At 41.7% G+C, this 14,351-nt stretch overlaps 1 protein-coding gene across 4 annotated transcripts in view; it reads left to right on the top strand.

The window, feature by feature from the left end:
• Positions 1–11,274, top strand: part of SYNJ2 (synaptojanin 2) — a 68,573-nt gene extending 57,299 nt beyond the window's left edge. For all 4 annotated transcript variants that reach the window (XM_027904818.1, XM_027904826.1, XM_027904835.1 and 1 more), the window contains 7 exons: positions 1,258–1,426; positions 1,830–1,979; positions 4,514–4,648; positions 5,859–5,971; positions 6,678–6,786; positions 8,082–8,284; positions 10,119–11,274. In XM_027904818.1, coding sequence (XP_027760619.1) covers positions 1,258–1,426; positions 1,830–1,979; positions 4,514–4,648; positions 5,859–5,971; positions 6,678–6,786; positions 8,082–8,284; positions 10,119–10,901 — 1,662 coding nt within the window. In that variant the 3' untranslated portion in view covers positions 10,902–11,274. The remainder of the gene's footprint in view (positions 1–1,257; positions 1,427–1,829; positions 1,980–4,513; positions 4,649–5,858; positions 5,972–6,677; positions 6,787–8,081; positions 8,285–10,118) is intronic.
• The last annotated feature ends 3,077 nt before the right edge of the window (positions 11,275–14,351 follow it).

Below are 14,351 nucleotides of genomic sequence, written 5' to 3'. Positions count from 1 at the left end.
TCTCAAACCTATAACAATAATTTCATAACAAAGTTCTCAAAAGTGGCTGCTTAGAATGAGACAGCTGAGTTTCTAGGTAAATCAAGAGGCATTATTTCAAAGAAAGTTAGTGCTCACAAAGTCTTTAGCTTTCACCACTGCTGAGGTTTTCAATGCAGTATTTCAGTTTTGGGATGGCATGAAGTGGCCTTTCATGGAACTCCTAAGCAGTTCTTAGGGTCTGGCCTCTGATACCACTGCAGAATACATGGACTTGGTCATTGTTCTGGCACTTGAAGAAGTGAGATTCTGTGTAACTTTATACTGTTGCCAAAGCATCCTCATGATTGTGGTTTGGAGATTTTCGTTTCTCTTAAGTGTATCAAATAAACTCCTTCTACCAAGCTGGAACAACATGATTCATTGGCCTCCATGGCGAATTCAGCACTAGGAGTAGGCGTTTGCCTTCCCATCCCCTGCTCTTCCTTCCCACACATGTACTCTGCAATTCATCAACCCCCTCATTTTTGCTGACAAAACTGTTTGTGGGGCTGCCCTGTAAACTCAACACTGATCTAATGCATTTAACTCTCATTCTTCTCTAATATTTGCAGTTTTCTCTTTTAATTTGACTTATGCCATTGGTGTAATTTATAGCATGGACTGAAACACAATTGCATAAGCACAGTGTGTGAAGGTGCTGGGAACCTGAGCTGGGAACTTTTCAAACTAATTTTCCTGTCCTAATATATCCTGCTGGCTTGGATACATTTCACCCCAAATGTCATAGAGCAACACATATAGACAGCAGTAGTCCTAATCTGTTTAATAATATACTTTTGCATACACATCAACAATATATGAGATTTTCTGGTCAGAGATTTTCAAGGTTTTCTGCCATCCTTACAGATGGCAGCAGGCAACAAACTCTTGTGTGTTTTAAAACTGCTGACTCAAAAATTGAAACCTCCCACACCAATATTACTATCATAGTATCCTTTTGATGATATTTGATGTTTCACCTATTTCTCCAGTATTTCCCAAATGCAGCAGCAGTGCTTTTGAACTCTGAAGTTCATTTTCTTTTAAGAATATTGCTACAGTCTGAAAACAGGGTTATGGGGGTAGGAAGAGTGTTTCCTTTTCATTTAGCTTCTGAAGTTGCATCAGTTTCTGAAGCAATCGTACAACAGGCAGCATTTGCTTATTTTGTTCAGGTGTTCTTGTTTTTGTTCTTGTTTTGCTTGGCAAAGGGAAACAATTCTTTCTTTGCATTAGGTTAGAGGCAGAACAGTGAAGATCCAGCCCAAGACTAAAGACTGGCTAAAGGGCCTTCATGAGGAAATTGCTCGAAAACGGGACAGCGTTGTCCCCATGTCCCCTACGGCAAATTCCCATCTTCTGGAAGAAAATTTTGACTTCTCAAGTTTGGACTACGACTCAGAAGGTAAGCAACAGGTTTCTAAGCAAAGTTGTGAGAAATTGCTTCGCTGACTTTGGTTGCACAGAGAAGGTACAGTGTGAGTGTCAGTGGTATCTTTATTTGTAAAGAAGCCACACTTCTTTAAGAGAAGATTGTAACTAAGGCCATGACCTGGCACTGTGCCTGGGCAAAGACCTGTTACTCTGATCATCCTATCAATTTAGTGTTGTATGTTAGCAAATTCAGTGTATGGTGCAATTGTCTGTGTAGAAACATACTCTAATGAAACACATGGGTTGATTACACAAGAATCTTGCCCAGCCTGTGTATTAAATTAATTGATAGTATAGGTTAATTCTTTGGTAGTATGGAGAGACAGAGAATGCATTTGCTCACTAATTCTATGTTATCTAATATTTTAATTCAGGTGATGTAGAGGATGAAGATGATTATTTAGATGACTCTTTGTGTCAATACCTGGTAGCAGACACAGCAGAAGATATGTCTGATGGCTCTGGACATTGTGCATCCATAGCTTTTTCAAACAAATCTGGACAAAACCCACGGCTGTATAAAGGTGAAGTATCTACCTTCCTTAAAGTAAGACCTGAAGGTTTGTTGTTTGTTCTCCTGTTGTATTTTCCTATTCATTTTTATTTTCATTCTAAGTCCTTCTGTAGTTCCTATTCATGCTCAACTTCCATTGAGTTAGTGACTGTAACTGAGGCCCTCAGGCATAACAGCAATAAAGCTTAGATTCTCCTTCTCTCTAGCCCAGGGCAAGGCAGGAGTGCTGAAAAATGCTGTTTTTCTTTTATAGCCATGAGAAACTAAGTCTTTTCATCCGTTTGATATTGTTTGGCACCAGAGCATGCAACAAAAGATTGTATGTTATTTTCTTAGGCCCAGTGCAAAATCAAACCAAAGGAATCTTGTTTGATTCAGTGATGGGCTCAACTCTGTCCTTTGAGTAGTAGCAATGTTAAAGCAGTCAGGTGTAAGCTGGGAGGTTGTTTTGTTCATATTACCCGAGAGGCCTAAAGTTTCTCCTTTGTTTCCATTTGATTTATTTCTGAGGAAGCTGAGGTTCACAGAACATAATATTCATTCTTGTAGTACTTCATAAGTGTGCTAACTTTTTTCTTGATCACATGGCTTATTTGCATATTATTGTGACATGACTCGGTAAAGAGAAGACAAAGCTGTGAAGAGAATACTGACAAAAACTGCACCAAGAACTAGCCAAGCCAGTGGGATGTGATCGGGACATGCTTCAGTGGCCAAGCATTGACAGGCTGGGTTACGTATTAAACACCTCATTGTGACACCGAGTGATTCAGTAGCTGTCATTCTCCGCTCTCTCAGAAGTGCTTTGTCTTCTGACATAAAGTGAAAACTTTAATACCTCTAAAGGTTGAGTCAGAAGTAGAGTTCAAAAAGATAAAATGAAATTCCTGCATTTACACAGACAGATTTTCCAACAGTGATTTATGGCTTTCTTGCCCATCTTGAGTCATAGGCTGGGTGAAGTGTGGCTAGACCCAGAAACCTAGCCCTGAGTCAAGGAGTCATTATTAAATACTGTGAAGCCAATCACTTTTATTATAGGGTGCCTTGCCCTCCAAGCACCTCTGGCCTCCTGTGTGATGATTCATTAAGCCACAGAGAACAGCAGTGATTCTTGTCACCCACTCTAACTCTTCCCCACAAAAAATATCACAAAGTAAATAGGGATTATGGAGTATAGTTTGAAGAAGGTCAAGATGGGGTCATGATCTCACACAACTCAAAATATGATATATTCAATTTATCTTAAAGTGTCTGCACTTTCAGATGCCTCCATAAGCTTCCAATTCTGCCTCAGTAACTCCTAATTGAAGGTATGATGATTGTGTAGCTGGTGTTAGACACAGCTGGAAACCAATGACAGGCACAACAGTGTGTATGTGTGTTTCTGAGGTCAGAGAAGGGCATAGCCTCACGAAATTGATGTCTCTGCCAGCAGCCTTTTGGGGGAAGGGATTGGGTGGTGATGGCTGTTTTCTTCATGTTCAGTTTCACTGCCACAACTTCAACCGTGCTTCTAGGTGCCTGCATGACTGCTTGGATCCTACCCGATGAGCTTGTATCTGCAGCTCCTAAGTACTGAAAATGCAGAGAAGAGGGAGGGTGGGCTGAGCAGATCACAGGCTCTGTCTCTTTGGCTGCCATCCCCTGCTGAGTGGGAGTAGGAGGCTGTGAGCAGCTCAGTATTCCCTGCAGAACAAAGCTTTCTGAAAGACAACAACTTGTTTAAAAATACCTGAAGTATGAGAGACTGCTGCTACACAATTCCTTCCCCATCTTCTCCAAACCACAGGGACAAAACTAAACCCAGTGAGTCTTGGAGCCCTAAAGAACAGAGCTGCATGGCTGGGCAGCCATGGCAGGGCAAGAGGACTGAATTGAAAATCATCACTATGGCAGACAGGGACAATAAAGCAATCCCTACTTCTCCCCTCACCAGCTATTAGAGAGGCTTAGACGAGATGAAAGACTGAGTGATTACTTAGTGATGTAAGGTGCAGCCGAAGTCTAGCAGATTGAGGCAGGTGTACCTATTAGGAGATGTTGCTGGAAAGCAGAGATGTGATGAGTGAGCCATTCAGACAGAGTTCTGTCTGGAATAAAAGCAGTTGTCCTGAGCAAGAAAAGGTGTCTAATCCTCAGATGGAATTCCTGTCTTTGGGATGGAATAGCAAGGAATTGGCCATGATTAGCTGTGACAGTTTGAACGAGAGCAGGTTGCCACCACGTCTAACTGTAAAAACCTCAGAATCTAACAAGGTGAGTAGTAACCCTAAAATCAAATGCAGGCAAGTCTTTTTGTTGGTACAAACAGTTAATAAACGGTGGAAAAGGAGAGAGGGAGAAGCGTTTGACAAAAGGGTAGATGCTTCCAGCAGTGGGAGCAGGCAGGCACTCGGGGAGAGCAAAACAATATGAAAGGAGCCATGTTGTGTTGCTGAGATACCTGTTTGAGGTGATCTATTCACAATCACCTGACCACTTGGATTTGGTGCATTTCACCCAGTGAGTATCTAATAAGAATACTTTAAACATTTTCCATAGATGATACAGACCTGGCCGATTTGAAGCGGGAGCTGGAGGCAAGTGGGGAATGCCACCGCCGGATTCCAAGCAGGTCTCTGTCCATTCCTACCAGGCCTCGGCCACTTCAGCCACCACAGAGGCCTCCACCTCCTGGTGAGTTTAACTTTCTTTAGTGCTGTGTTGGCTCCAGCGAAACAGGTTTTGCCTGCCATTTCTTGGTGACAAACAAAGGAATATCTTGTTCTGAAATGTCAGGCTGTTGAGGTACTTGCCTCCCAGCCTGTTTCAGCTTGAATATGGCTGCTGTTAGTACTGGGAGAAGTTTGTCTCTAGAATGACAGGTACTCCACAGAAAAGTGCCTTTAGTAGGATAGAATAGCCTGTATGTTTCACACTAACTCATCACTCAGGTTAGTGAGTTGAGCAGCAACTTTGTGGCAATAAAAATATTGGTATTTATGCCTGCTGACTCCCAAAATCACTGAGTGTTTTCTTACAGTTTCTTGGTTTTTGAATTAATTGTAATCATACTTATAAAAAGCTTTGATGAAATACTTGTTCTGGGCAGTTTTTTTTTTTTTTCCCCCCGATTTGCAAGCAATTCTTGCTTGCTTTTGTGTTCATGAAAGAAATGCGAAGTGGCTTATGATTTTCAGTGAGGCACAAAGGGGAAGTGATGCTCTTTACCTGAGCTCTGCACACCTGAGATGCCATCAGTGCTGTGCTGCTCCTTTTTTATGGCTACTTCTGGATGAATGCTGATTGCTAGATCAGCAAGATCATCTTTGCTTTCTGTCTTAGACAAACTTTTTTCTTGCAGCACAAAAATCTCTCTTTTGTGTACATTTTCTAGTCTTAAATTAAAGGTTCTGTCAGGCTCACTGCTAGAAGGATCATTCCCAATCATTTCTGAGTCTCTTGCACAGAAGTGGCAACATCAGTGTCTGTATTTCTGTGCCTAGAATGCAATGTTAATGCTCAGCTGAGGTTATCTAACTAATTAAATGAAAGTAAGACTAACTAGGAAGCTGCTTCCTGAAAAAGTTCAAGATTTCAGCATTTTATTCTGTGTTCAGATTTTTTTTTCACCTTAGAGTAGAGCAGTGACTGTTCAGCACATCACTCTGCCTAAATTAAAGTGTTTGACTCTTGGCACTCATGCAGAGGGACTCAAGGTCCTCAGTGTCCTGCAGGAAGGTCTTGCTTAATATGTCTGTCCCTGGAGGAGCAGGGAGGGTGATGGCATCTCTTCATCTCTTTTATTTGTCACAAACAGTTTCCAAGCACAATGTTTTTGCTCCACTGCAGATAAAATGTTGTACCAGCTCTTGAATGTAAAAAGCTATTTTCTTTCCTCTTTCAGCCGGAACATCAGGCAAAAAGTCCCCCTCAGATGGTTCCGTCTCTCCAGGAAGCCATTCCACCTGCTCCATCCTGGCAACAGCAAAGCTGCTACCTGGAGCCCCTCAGCAGCCAGTGAGTCCTGCTGCTCAGCGTGGCCTCTTGCGATTGTCCTCATCTCTTCCATCTACAGTGACACTGAGCATCATGTACAGGATGTGCCTGTCACACAAGGAAGGAAGTCCATCACATGTCTGAGCTGAAAATGCTAAGATAACTTCTAGTACTGTAATATTAGTCTGTAGGCCCTGCTAGACACCAGAAAAATTAGGAAGGCCAAAGAGTGAGAGAGAGAATGAATAGTGCAAGGGCACTGTTGGTTTATTTCACATGCTGCTTTCTGGCAAATGCTAATGTGAATTTTCAGCACCATCATGATATGCTTTAATTCTTCTCTCACCTCCATTTTGATGGGCCATGATAGTACTGAAAATGCAGGAAAAGTCTTGACCATTGCCAGCAAGGCTTTTAGTCTCCTAAAAAGACTAAGACCAGAATGTGGAAACGCCTCCCCACTCCTGTCATGCTGGATGAGAACCCTAATGCATTGAACAAGGGATGGCTAAGGGACAAGCTGTGGGAGTCAGGCATTGGACTGTCTGTCAGCTGCTAGGAAAAATGGAATATTTGCCAAAAGATTCTTTAGTTAATTTATACTAAATTCTGAATTGCCACTGGCAAGAACAGAATTTTACAGGTGTATGATCTTAGCTGTAAAATTACAGGTGTACGAGAAAAGTCAGTTGTCTCAAGATTACTCATTCTCGTATTTTTTTTAAAGCCTAAGGTCCGAACTGGAATAAGCAAACCTTACAATGTAAAGCAGATCAAAACCACCACAGCTGAGGAAGCAGAAGAAGCTATTAGATGTCTTATGGAAGCCAAAGGAGGTGAGCACAGCTTTCTTACTGACTTCTAAAAATCTTCAAAAAAAGAAAACTGTAGGTGTATTCATCTATCTCATCATAGCCCAGATGCACATATTTCTATTCAGAATCTCACCTGAACGCATTCTTGCAAAATTTTACATGGTATTCACTGTCAGTTCTGGTAATATTAACCTTTTTTGAAGATGACTGAAGTTTTATATTTTGTTGTAGAACCTGCTACTAGGAGCACCTTAGGTTATTTTGTCCGGATCTAGTCAGAAAAATTAAAATATAAAGATGGGATCTTACTAAACTGCTGGTGCCTCTGTTAGCTCAGAGTTGCATAAAAGATATTTGCTGCTCTATTTAGTAAATGCTTACTATTCCAAGCAGAACTACCGAGCAAATACAGCTGCAGGAGAAATAACCTGGATTCTGTTCACATTTGGACAGCAAATGCAGTTGTAACCTAGATAGAAGCTTGCACCACTTCAGCTTGAATAGCTAAGCTAACAGGCTCCTCTGTGTTTAGGCTCTCTATCCAGTCCCTGGAGAAGAGAGCCTTTTGCAAGGGGAAGTTAGAGCAGGAAACTAGCTTAGGTACTGTGAATGTACCCTCCAGGGCTGCACGCAGTCTTTCTGCTGATGCTGCATGAATGAGAATGGCTACCTGAGCTTGCAAGCCTCTCAGTTTAGGAGAAAATATCCCTTTTTCATTTATAAATAGAACAAATGTAGTCTGGACTAATTCCCTTTATTTAGAAATATCATAAAGGCATAAATCCTTTTGTTTGTTCCTCAGTATTGTTCATTTAATTTCAAAATCAGATTTACTTCCCGTCACTTTTGAAATTCACATTAAGCATTTCTCTTGGTGTGGGTGAGAAAACTAGTCTGGCCAGCATCACTTTTAAGTCCCTTATGTTGTACCACTAGTTGGCATTCACAGTTCCTCCCAAAGTACTCTACAAGACATATTTCGTATCACTGACTTTTCAGATTGGGGCAAAAGCAGACTCAGGACTTGAGGCCAGTACTCCTGAATCCCCAGCCAGTGTTTTTTTCTACTTGGCCAAATGGTGGCACAGTACTGCTAGTTCGGCATAAAATTATTTCAGGTGGGAGTTTTTCCCTAAGAGCTTATTATTACAAACGTGACAGAATTGCAAAGGTCTGTGCTTATTTCTAAAACCTACCTTCTTGGCCTGAGTCAGCCCTTCAGGCCTGAACATTCTGGAGAAGACGACTGTGAAAGAAAGTATCTTGAAGCTACATTCTGATCAGGCTGAGATGCCATATTTGGGTTTGCTTTTCAGGACTACAGGAGGATGCAGTAAAGCCTGTTCCAAGCAGAAACCAGACTTACATGAAACCCGGGCCTCTTCCCAGCATCCCAAAGTCAGCATCATTTCAAGGGTCGCAGGCAGGACCAGTGCCTGTGCCTCACCGTCCACCACCCAAAGTTCCAACTCCAAAGAAGCCAGTACCCCTGCAAAGGACCGGAGTCAAGGTGGAAAATGTAAGATAGTTGCAGCCAAATGCATCCTTTACACAGTATGAATGACGGCAGGAAGGGTGGGCTGTTAAACAGTTTGTATGAAGTCCTATCACGTCAGCAGGCACTGAAATGATTTTGCATAAAATGTAAGAAAGATCAGAAAGGAAAGGGAGCCATATTCAGCTTTTCTGTTTGCCAGTCCATTCTCTTAGATTTTGTTACCTTTTTTCTGGTTTGTCTAAACCTTCTCGGGAGTTAAGACTCACCTCTTCTTCATCACATCACTTCAGACCATGAGTGATTTACTCTGTAATGACTTGAGGCAGCGTCTTCATCCATTCTGTGTCCTGTGTCGTCGCTTTTCTTGCACACCTTGTAATGGGATTCAGCCTTTCAATTTGAGTTCTGGAGTCTACTCAGGAGTTCATGTTCTTAAGAATACAAACCTGTAGCTGTTCAGGTTTTAATCTGTGTCAGGTCTCTACAATGAAGATAACAGTTCACCTCTAGAGCTGCTGAAATGATTTAATGTTGAAAGAAATTTAAGTACCTTTTATATTCTTCCTTTAACAGAATCTCTGCTAAGAAAGTTCTGTTCTGAGTTGTTAGGGCTCCTGCCTTACCTTCCTTTATTAAAGGCATTCACCCATTCTCTATAATGGACTTTGTGCCATCTTTACTTAGCAGATTCACAAAATAAAAAAAATAATAAAAAACCCCCACCCAAAATAAAACAAAAACCAACCAACCAGCCAAAAACACACACACACACAAAAAAGTCAAAACAACCCCCCTCAAAACCCAACAAACAAAAAGTAGCACATGCCAAGTAGTGGTCAGTTTGTTTGTTTTGTTGCCATTCCCAGGTCACTCCTGAAAGGTGCTGGGAGGGATTGCTATTTTGGTGTTAGTTATGAGAGAGCTTCTGCAGGAATAGATTCATTTCAGTTTGACTCTGCTTTGGAATTCCACTCTTTCCTCCATCTGAGGGAGGTCAGATGGGAGTTGTGTACTTGAAAACTTCTACCCAATCCACCTCACTAAAAGAGCATGCAGTCAAATGAAGGCAACTTAACAACAGCATATAGACAGAAGTGGCAGGGGATATGTCCATCATGAAATATAGACTAAATATTTTGCCTGCATTAGAATTATGTTATCTTTTAATGCTATGCAAGAGTAATAAAGAATTTAAATACTTGTATTCAGTCACACTAAGTGTGAGAAATCTGAAGGAGCCCTTGCCCTCTTAGACTGAGCTGGACTCATTATTTATATATAATTAAATGGTGGATATATGCTAGACTGTACTTTGAGAGCTTACTTTAATCTTCAGTTTCTAGCATCAGTGAGACAGGGCAGAGCCATTAATGCATTTATTGGGTTAGCATAAGCTAATTGCCCTTCAGTCTTATCTATCAGGATGTATCCAAAGGCACGTGCTCATTCATTTAGGCCTCCCTATGCATTCTTGCTTAAATAATATTAGTCATTGGAGAGATGTGAAAAATAAATGACTCTTCCCAGAAATGTGTTAATTTGGCCCAGAGCAAAATCCTAATGTGAAGGGGAGATGGTCAAAAAGAGATGTATTTCTCATACAGGGAGTGAACAGGCTGTCCTCAAATAGTTCTGTGTAAATGAACACGGATGCAAGGCACGATGCATGAGCACAGAGCATGGCAGGTACAGTGTAGAACTCTGCTGTCAAGCCTCCTTTTTGTACTGCTTTTTTTTTAATTCCAGGACAGTAAGTTTCTCTTAGTAACGCCATCAATAAGACTTGCAACAGTAGTGACTCAAACTTTTAAGGTACCCATTTTTTCTCACATTTCTTCTTCCTTTTCCCCCTCAGGCCATGTCTACAGAAGAGCAGTTTGACCAACAGATGGTACAGTCTCCTTTTGGCTTGCTGGAGCCCCATCTAGAAGATGGAGCTATTCTTTGCCCAACCAAGATCACTCCAGTCCCTAAACCCAGAACACCACAAGCTGGGAAGCCTCAGGAGAGCTGGGGAAGCAGTGAAAGGCAGCTCCCCTCAGCAAGCACGGCTGAGGCCATTGTACTGCCTCCTCAGAGTGTTCCCTTTGCCCCAAAGGTGCCACCACGAAGGAAGAAGTCTGCTCCTGCAGCTTTTCATCTGCAAGTTCTCCAGAGCAGTGACAGCCCACTTTTTAGTGGGTCAATGTTCAACTCCAACAACAACAACCCTGGGTCCTGCCCCCAGACTGATGTCCTTGCTCGCTCAGCTCCTACAGCCTCCACCAGCCCAGAAAACAGCACAACTAAACTGTTGACACCAACTGCTGCGGAACTGATGGCTGATCTCCAGGGCCTTCCTATACCAGCAGGCCAGCATCCACAACGCTTGGACACCAGCTCCCTTCCAGAGAACACCAGTCTTTTGGACCTGGACATGCATTCTTCCTGCCCTCTTTCCACACAAGTAATATCAGCTACTTCTCCAGCACACACTTCAGAGAATTTAAAACACGCCAACCTGAAAGATTTCAGTCACTGGGTTACATTTAGCGATGACGAAGACAGCAGTGCATTGTCAGAAGGGTTCAACAAACTGCTTGTCTTAGAAAAAAACAAAAATACCTTGACGAAGACAAATACTGATTTAGAGTTGTAAAATTTTGCCTCCTTAATGTTCCTACAGAAATAATTATGATGCAAAATAAAAAACTGAAACTTTTTTATTTAATGAAATAGATCATCTGTCCATGCTACATTTCATTTTCATGTTTAAAGATAAAGATACTGCCCCTGGAGGGAAGTATACAGAGTACATACAGCCTAACATTATCCACAGCTTGTTTGAAAAATTCTTTATTCTAAGTTATTTCTTTTTATTAATCCATCTTAAGATGTTTTATTTCATTTTGGGTACGAATCATACGTAAGAACATGTAATGATGTATGGAAAAAAAGACATTAAAAAAACACATTTTCCTGGGAATTTATATTTTAATCAATTGTTTGAAATAAAGCATCCTTACCTCGAATAGCTAGACTGCCACTGTTATTCTGGAATGAATCCAAAAGGGGAATGTACACCAGTATAATGACAGAAGGAACACTGGTATTGCTCTGCTACTTAAACTTCTGCTGTGGAAACAAGGCTCAGACGTATCTTCTTGTAGACCTTTACTAGTGGCTGTGTTGGCAGCACTTACCTTGTTAGACACATTCCTCTTTGGAAGTAAAATGAGCGGTGTGTACTACTTCCTGGATATAAAGCAGAACCAGGAGAGGTGGTGCCTGGGACCAGGAGGAAATGCCTGGTTTTATGCCACATCAGGGAAGTGACCCCCTGTATTACACCAGACGTAAGTGCTGTGCTGTTCATGACACTGTAGTAACAAGCCTCAGCTATGCCAGAAGGCCTGTGCTGCCTCTCAAAACATTGCTCTGACCTACAGTGACCTCAAAATCAGCCCTAGTTGGTCTTCTACCACAGTTGCTAAACTCACTTGGTCTTTGTTCACAAGCCAATGTCCGACAACATACTTCACAGGGAAACAGCACCTGAACAACGACAGTCCCTTTTGGAAGAAATGGTACAGTCTGCTTGTATATTGTCTATGCAGATCCTGAAGAAATATGGTGAACAGTTGAGACCAGCCAATGACACAGTCACCTATTGATGTCTTATGCTAAAGGCAGTTTAGCAATTCAGTAGTTCTGTCCCTGTTCCCATTCTGTGTCTTCATAAGCAAATGCCATGTCAGTATTTTATTTCCACAGTGCAGATGAGGAAAGAGCTGGTCCTGGAACCTAAATGTGTCCCACTCTAGCTGCACAGGATTTTGCCTTGCCTTTGGGGTAAAACTGCACAAGATAAATGCCATTTGTGCAAAGCAGGCAGCTAAAAAGGATAAACAGATTGCAACTTGTCATGGTATCTTGTTAAGAGAAGCATCAAGATCTTTTATTATTAAAGGAAGAAGAGTATTTTTAAGCAGTTGATGAAGCTGAAAAAAACCCTCGTTTGGAATTTTTTTTCAGAAATATGCTTTTAAAAAGGGTGTTGGTTTTTTTTTTCCCATAGGAAAATTATTTGGCTTGTTCTCAGCTTCCTGGACACTGGGAATTCAGCCATTTTCTTCCTTGTAATGCCTACCTTTTTCACTGCCACTGCCAAATTTTAAACACAAGGCATCCTGCAAGAGAGGATGCTGCCTTTGTCTGAGTACCTGTCATCCTCCTCTGTTCTCTTGTTTGCCAGACACTTAAAAAAAATCCCCCAAACCTTCAAAGGCCAAGCCCATGAAACCCTGTGCTAAGCTTCTTACATGAGTGTCAGTTTAACGTGGCAGCAGGCTGGTGAATAATGCTAAAGATAATCGTTTCCCTACAAGATGACACAGAGCCTTTGCCTCTTCATCCTCCTTTTAAAAAAAACTACAGTGAATATTTATGGGCACATCTCAGTATAAAACATTACAAGCAGTAAAAAAGAAAGAGTACGTTATATGACCATATCCAACATTTTCTGCAAAGATAATTAACAGCTCTAGGACAGCTAATTTACATGTTAATGAAAGTGTTAGCAGGAAAGCCAATTAAACTGGATTTATACAAGTCAAATAAAATCTGCTTTATTACTCTCCTTGAATAAGAGACGGATGTGGCCTTTAGCATTATATCTTATGTCTATGTATGTGGCAAGCTGCCCATTAAAGTATGAATCCCAGCAGCTAGCTGGTTTATGCTGCCAGTGACAGCATATACTGTTCTAACGCAGCAAATCAAGGGAAAGGGACAGACAGTCCAGCTGAAAAGGTTACAGTGCAGAATGAGGAATCTCCTGTCTCAATAAATTATCTTCCACACTGGTGTCCAACATCACAGTCAAGTGTTTTCTCAGAGGCAGGTGCTTGTGACCTGGGTTCTAGTTTCAATGGTCAGGGGAAGCAAAGAAGGGCCAGACTTGCTCTGTGTTTGGGAACCCCCCACAGAAAACTAGACTGCAGGAAGCAGGGATTCATTCCTTCTCATTCCGAATTAAGCCAGACCCCACCACTGTGAGAAAAGAGTCCAAGAAACCTGAACCATGGTTACCTGATGTCCACAGCTCTGTCCTCAGATCTGCTGCTCGTCCTTGTTCAGACATTACCAATGGAAACCCCTGTTGTCATTGACAGTTGTCAGTCTTCAGGGCCATATAACAGGTGGTAGGGAATGGCTATTCCAAGACATTTTTCATGTCGTGAACCCAGCACCTGGGAATCTAAAAACTGTTGACAGTGAAGCCAGGTATGAATAAATTACCAGGTGCAAGTATACAAATGTGCACATGCTTACTTAATGAGAGATTTTGGGAAGAGTAGACTAACACTAACACCACACTGCAACTTCAAGCTGCAGCAAGCATCCTGGTTGCTCTGCTGCATTTACATTTGGGCTGGGGAAGTGGTTTTCCTTTGTACAACAACTGTCTGATTTAGCTTTTTCAGATGAGTGATCACAGAAACAAATAAAAAGGAAGAGAACCAAAATCAAGATATTAGTTGGAATTTTCACTCTGACCAAACAAGATTTTTGCTTTTCTCTTTTTTGTCTGGAATTGCCGTTTTCACCAGATGGAATATTTCTCATTTCTTGCCAGCTGCTCCACCTGGCACCACGAAGCACAAATTACAGTGAAAGCCAGTTCACACCGCTGTAATCACAGCCATTAAAAACTCCATGACTGTTGCTACTAGAAATACCAATACAGTTATACAGGAGTACTGGAAAATGAGTGCAAGAGGACTGACCAATGCCTATCGGCCCTCCCGTCCTGTCTTACTGTTTTACTCCTGGATGCCACAAAGCAGAAGAAACACCATCTTCTCAGACCACTCACACACACCCACTAACCACACCTGCAGCTGGGGCCCAGGCTAGATGGGATTAAGGGCATAGTTTGAGATCTAAGAGTTTACACAAAGGCACTGATCTCAATTAATGTGACACCAGGAACCAAAAAACATGAAGTTCCCAATGGAAAGCAGACACGAATGCTATGAAACAGACCTGCTGGCCTTTGAACCAATGTGTGTAAATGCTTCAGGAGGCAATGCTGCAAAATACAAAA

This window comes from Empidonax traillii, unplaced genomic scaffold (assembly GCF_003031625.1).
Source record: "Empidonax traillii isolate 1590-97213 ecotype Southwest subspecies unplaced genomic scaffold, ASM303162v1 scaffold24:size2376012, whole genome shotgun sequence".
In the NCBI taxonomy this organism is placed as follows: domain Eukaryota; kingdom Metazoa; phylum Chordata; class Aves; order Passeriformes; family Tyrannidae; genus Empidonax; species Empidonax traillii.
Note: the sequence above shows the minus strand (reverse complement) of the source record. Positions and strands in the feature narration are given on the sequence as shown.